This window comes from Symphalangus syndactylus, chromosome 21 (genome assembly GCF_028878055.3).
Source record: "Symphalangus syndactylus isolate Jambi chromosome 21, NHGRI_mSymSyn1-v2.1_pri, whole genome shotgun sequence".
Taxonomy (NCBI): domain Eukaryota; kingdom Metazoa; phylum Chordata; class Mammalia; order Primates; family Hylobatidae; genus Symphalangus; species Symphalangus syndactylus.
Genome location: NC_072443.2, coordinates 86,486,613 through 86,492,612, shown reverse-complemented (window position 1 = coordinate 86,492,612; position 6,000 = coordinate 86,486,613). Strand labels below are relative to the sequence as shown.

At 60.3% G+C, this 6,000-nt stretch overlaps 1 protein-coding gene across 2 annotated transcripts in view; it reads left to right on the top strand.

Annotated features, from left to right (window-relative positions):
- The first annotated feature begins 225 nt into the window (after positions 1-225).
- PTDSS2 (phosphatidylserine synthase 2) overlaps positions 226-6,000 on the top strand; it is a 45,218-nt gene continuing 39,443 nt past the window's right edge. Inside the window, exon 1 of one of the 2 annotated variants that reach the window (XM_063630921.1) lies at positions 226-466. In XM_063630921.1, the coding sequence (XP_063486991.1) occupies positions 417-466 (50 nt within the window). In that variant the 5' untranslated portion in view covers positions 226-416. Of the gene's footprint in view, positions 467-2,256; positions 2,617-6,000 lie in introns of those variants that run through there. The other variant, XM_055260075.1, reaches the window with a different exon arrangement.

The following is a 6,000-nucleotide window of genomic DNA, read 5'->3' as shown; positions in this document are numbered from 1 at the left end:
AAAATCACAATAGTTAGCATTTACAAAGCGTTGGGAATTCTACTTGGCACGTGGCCAGAGCTCCGTAGTGATGGGCAACGAACACGTGGTCTGGCAGCGCCCCGCCTTCCAGATCACGCTACTCCAGGTCCCAAGGCCCCGCCCTCAGGCCCCGCCCACAGACCCCATCCTCGGCCCCGCCCCCTCCGGCCCCGCCCCCAAGCCGACAGGCACGAGCGTCATTGCGAGGCGGCCTCACGCGCAGCGTCCTTGGGGCCGGGCACCCCAGTGGGGCCGGTACATCTCCCCGCCCCGGCCTCTGCACCCTGGAGGGACGGCAGGAGGGCTCTCTGTGCAGTTTGAGAGAACACCCATACGCAGGAAATGACCCCAACACCACCGAGAGAGCGCCTGGAATCTGAGCGCCACCTGCTGGGATGGGAAGAGGTCTGGGAGAGGACCTGAAGGATGGTTCACAGGGAACCAGGTCTGTCGGGTGATTGCTGGAAAGATGGCATGGACGGGAGCTGGCTGCTCTGGCCACTCAGCCGAGCCCAGCTGGACGGGGCCAGGGCCCGAGGCAGGGTGCCAGGCTTGGGGAGGCCCAACAGCACGCCCCCTGGAGCCAACGCGTCCCGCGCTGCCCAGCCTGTGTGTCAGGAGCTGGGGTGAAGGTCCCATCACAGTCAGGCCCCATCCCTGCTGGGCGTGGCTGTGCAGGAGCCCCGCAAATATGTTTATATATTTAGTATGTGAGTTATATTTCAATAAAGCTGATATGAGATATACTTCACACACCATGCAGTTCACCCATTCAACTCGTTTCAAGTGGACAGTGGAGTGGTTTTTAGGACATTCACAGATAGGAGCTGAGGTCCATTTTACAGCACTTTCATCCCCCCAAAAGAAACCTGCTACCCTTTGTAGTCGCTCCTTATTACCCCTTCCCCAGGCCCCGGTGAAAACTCATCTAATTTCTGTCTTCATAGATTTGCATTTCCTGGACATTTCATACAAATGGATCACATAATGCGTAGTCTCCTGTGACTGGCTTCTTTCACCTAGCATAGTTTTTTTTTTTTTTTTTTGAGATGGAGTCTCGCTCTGTCGCCCAGGATGGAGTGCAGTGGCACAATCTCGGCTCACTGCAACCTCCACCTCCCGGGTTTAAGGGATTCTCCCACCTCAGCCTCCCGAGTAGCTGGGATTACAAGCGCCCGCCAAAACGCCCGACTAATTTTTGTATTTTTAGTAAAGATGGGGTGTCACCACTTTGCCTAGGCTGGTCTCGAACTCCTGACCTCAAGTGATCCGCCCGCCTCGGCCTCCCAAACTGCAGGGATGACAGGCGTGCGCCGCGGCGCCCAGCCTGCGTAGCATAATGTTTTCAAGGTCCAGCCGTGCTGTAGCATGCGCATGCTTCGCTCCTCTATGGCTAGTAACATGCCGCTGTTATCAAAATGCTGCAGCTAGGGGCGCTAGTGTGTAAGTTTGGCGTGGACACGTGTTTCCAGGTTTGAGGAGCGGCCACATTGCTTTTCAGAGTGGCTCAGGAACTAATTTTTTTGCGGGGTACCATGTCAACAATTTGGGTCAACCAAAACCAGCGTGTCCGCACCATTCTCGCCGCCCAATTTCATGCGATCCCGCGAAAGAATGACCCAGACCGGTCCGGGCGCGGTGGCTCACGCCTGTAATCCCAGCACTTTGGGAGGCCGAGGCGGCAGATCACAAGGTCAGGAGTTCGAGATTAGCCTGGCCAACATAGTGAAACCCCGTCTCTACTAAAAATACAAAAATTAGCCGGGCGTGGTAGCGGGCGCCTGTAATCCCAGCTACTGGGAAGCTTGAGACAGGAGAATCGTTTGAATCCGGGAGGCGGAGGTTGCAGTGAGCCGAGATCGCGCCATTGCACTCCAGCTCGGGCGGCAGTGCGAGACTCCGTCTCAAAAAAGAATGACCCAGATCGCATGGGGTGAAGGGTCGGGAAGCGCCCCAAAAGGAAAACGGGGCTGGGCTCCGGGATCCGTTGGCGAGGAAGGGGCGAAGGGGTGGAGGGACTCGGGCCAGGCCGCCGGGGATGTCTGTGGTTACCTCCAAGCTCTGGAGGCCTTGGCGAGACCCGCGCCATCCGCAGCTTGGTTCCTGAGACCTCAGCCGCAGGGCGGTCCGGCTCCGGTTTCCTGGCAACCAGGCGCATCTTTCCCAGCAAGCACTGCGTCCAACCCGCGACGTCGGACCACAAGGTCCAGCATGCCCCGCGCGGACTACAAGCCCCACAATGCACCGCACACCCTTTACTGGCCGGCCCCGCTCTGCTCTCCTGAGACCCCGCGGGCCAGCGCAGCGACCCCTTCCCAGCGCTCCTCGCGCTTTGCGCGGCGCGTCCTCTCGCCGGTGACCCGGTGTGCGTGGGGTCGAGGCGCCGGGCGGAGCGGCTCCGGGCCGAAACGCCATGCGGAGGGGCGAGCGCAGGGACGCCGGGGGTCCGCGGCCCGAGTCCCCGGTGCCCGCGGGCAAGGCCTCGCTGGAGGAGCCGCCTGACGGGCTGTCTGCCGGCCGAGCCACCGGGCCAGGCGCGGGCCGCCGCAGCACCGAGTCCGAGGTTTACGACGACGGCACCAACACCTTCTTCTGGTGAGGGGCAGTGGGCGGCCGCGGGGCGGCGAGGGCGCCCACGGCCTGGGGGTTCCGGCACCGCTGGCCTGGGGGTCCCCGGCAGCGCCCTCTCGCCGTCTTGGAGTCCGGGGCTGCGGCCGGGGGTTCGAGGGTGTGGCAGCACCGCCCCCCGGGTCCCGGGGAGCGGCCGGACCGAGCTCCCGACGCCGGGTCGGGCGGAGGGCGGCGCTGTAGGTGGGGGAGACCCTGGGCAGACCCTCCTTGCGGCCGCTTTGCGTCTCTCTCGCCGCCCTCCTCACCCCTGCCCGCCTTGCCTCTGACTGCGCGGTTCTGCGATCCAGACCCCTTCCCCGCCACCGGCCTCCAGCGTCACCCCAGAAACGCTTTCTCTGTCCTGCTGTCCAAGCTTCACCTGTGTCCCCCGTCATTCTGCCTGTGGTTGCTCCTCAGTGCTTGCGGCTGCACGAAATCATCTTATGTGTCGCCCCCGACCCCACGTGGCGGTCGTGTTGATTAGCAGAGTGTTGTGCGTGCTTCAGAAATGTAGTCGGTGTTCGTTGAATCCAGGCTCTGTTTCTCTCGACTCAGTTGCCCCTAGCGGGGCCAGCGCCTCCTCCCTGCACAACTCAGCCCTAGCTAAACCTTGGGGTCCCCCTGTCCGCCACTCTGCCTTTAATGGGGGTGGAAAAGGATGAGGCCCCTGGGAGAAGCTGGAGTGTGGCACTCTGTGTCCAGACAGGCTCCAGGCGCCACTCCTCCTCCCGACGGCTGCGACCCTGGGCTGGCCCTTTGCCGATGCTCCTCTGTGAGAAGGATCAAGCCGTCGACCTGAAAGCAGGCTTCCTGAGAGGAGGGTTTGGCTGTTCTTGACTGCAAGGTGCCCAGTTCCCATCCTGTGGAAGGCCCGGGGGCACAGGGGCAGTAGAGGTGGGGTCAGCCCGAGGAAAACGTGTGGGAGACAGGCGCCTGCGGCCAGCAGTGGAAGGAAGGCTTTATGGACGCTTCCAAGAGAACCATGCTGTGGGATGGTCGGAGAGCAAATCTGAGGGGCGAGGAGGGCCTGATGGAGGAGTAAGGGACGTGTCAGGGGAAGGCGCCACCACAGACAGGGACTTTACCGGCCCTGGCCGGTCACCGCGGCCGAAGCTCTGGAGAGAGACTGTCCAAGTGGTGGGAAAGCAGGTTAGGGTGGAGGCGGCCCCACGCTGGGTCTTCCGTGAGGTGTGGGCAGCCGCTGCTGCGGGGAGGGCATCCGAGCTTTCCTTTGGGGAGATGAGTGTACCGGGTGGCTGTGGGGCCCTCGGGAGGGAGAGGAGATGGGGTGCCTGCCACGCGGACCTTCTGGCTTCCGGGCCCTGTGGACATCAGGCCTCTCTGTCAGATGCCCTGCCACGCCCCTTCAGGCCGTCCTCCCGCAGCACAGCTGGGAACCACCGGAGTCTCTGAGGTCCCGGAGCGAGGAGAACGGACGGGCTCCTCTGAGGTCCTGGAGCGAGGAGAACGGACTGTCTTCTTGTTTCTCATTTGGCCGTTCAGCACCTTGTGGGGACCCCTACTGCGTGTCAGTTACCGTTCTACGGGACACAGCAGAGAACTAAACAAGAAGCTTAGATTCTGGCGCAGGCATGGAACTTCAGAAGGCTCAAAATGTGCTGGCTGCAGGGATGCTGAGTGTGGTGGAAGCCAGGGGACACACACAAACCCGCCCAGCCCACCCAGTACCAGGGAAGCAGCAGCAGCAGCTCAAAGGTAGGAGGGTGCCGGTCTCTTTAGAAGCACAGACCAGTGGTCCCTGCCCACAAGGAGTGTTTGGGACACAGACGGCTGGGCGTAGCAGAGCTTGCCTGTCAGGAGGCCAAGGGGGTTAGGAGGGCTCCCCAGGAGCGGGTGCAACGGGGCTGGCTGGTCCAGGTACCTCCTTCCTGGGTCTTCTGGGTGGGTGGCTCTGGCTCTGGCTCTGGCTTTCCCCTCGCCCTGTCCCTGTAGAGACTCATGGGGCAGGTTCTTGCAGTGCCTCCTCCTTTCCCTGTGCAGAGGAAGGAGCTTCACGCTTCCTCGGGGCAGGTAACTCGATGCCTACCTGGTGAGAATTCGTTACCTGCAGAGCCTCGCACTGACCTCCTGAGTCCACCTGCACTGACTTGCGGTGCTGGCATTTTTTTTTTAACTCTAATTTTGTGTTTTAGAGAGTTTTACTTTTTATTCATTTTCATGTATTTATTTATTTTATTTATTTATTTATTTTTTTTTGAGACGGAGTCTCGCTCTGTCGCCCAGGCTGGAGTGCAGTGGCGCAATTTCGGCTCACTGCAAGCTCCGCCTCCCAGGTTCACGCCATTCTCCTGCCTCAGCCTCTCCGAGTAGCTGGGACTACAGGCGCCCGCCACCACGCCCGGCTAATTTTTTGTATTTTTAGTAGAGATGGGGTTTCACCGTGTTAGCCAGGATGGTCTCGATCTCCTGACCTCGTGATCCGCCCACCTCGGCCTCCCAAAGTGCTGGGATTACAAGCGTGAGCCACTGCGCCCGGCCGTATTTATTTATTTTTAATAGAGACAGGGTACCCCTGTGTTGCCCAGGCTGGTCTTGAACTCCTGGCCTCAAGTGATCCTCCCGCCTCAGCCTCCCAGATTGCTGAGATTACAGGCGTGCACCACCACATCCAGCCAGGGCGTTCATTTTCAAGGATGGGTGCACTTCCTCGGGCCGGTGACGGCAGCCATGTGTGAATTTTGTTTCTCTGTGACTGCTTGTCCGCCGTAGGGATAGGGCGTGCGGTTCGATTCAGGGCTTGCCTGGCCCTGGGAGCACGAGGCTGAGCTCTCCTTCTCTGGATTCATTCAGGGTAGCAAGGACAATTATGGGGAACATCCAGGGAAAACGTTTAGATCCACAGACTGCGAGAAGCGCTGTGCGAAGATGTGGCAGCTCATGTGGTCTGGAAATTGTTTGGGAGAACACTTGGAGACCCCTTACCCTGGCGAGGTGCCTGTGAACGTTGCCGCCTGTCTGTGGAGGACGCTGAAGCAGCTTCGATGACCACACTTGCTAACCAGCTCCTGAGCCGGGGGCCACTGTGATGTTCTGAGAGTTTTTATTGTTTGCTTGTGTCTTGGAATGGGGTGCCTCGAATGAGCCTTCTCAGTGACCTGAGGACTTTGTGTGTGGGGTGACTTGTGACCTTCAGACACCCCAGGTTTCTGGAAGATGCCTTTCTCCGTCATCCTGGATCGGGGGTTTCCCAGCTTCATCTACACCTGAGAGGCGCGAGTAGCCAGATGAAGTCTTTCTGGTCTTGCTGGTCAGAGCCAGAAGGGCCAGTGCCTGGTCCAGGAGCCTCTCGCAGGCCTTGGGCAGCCCATCCGGGCGTGGCCTTTCCTTGGCCCTTTGGATGACGCTGCG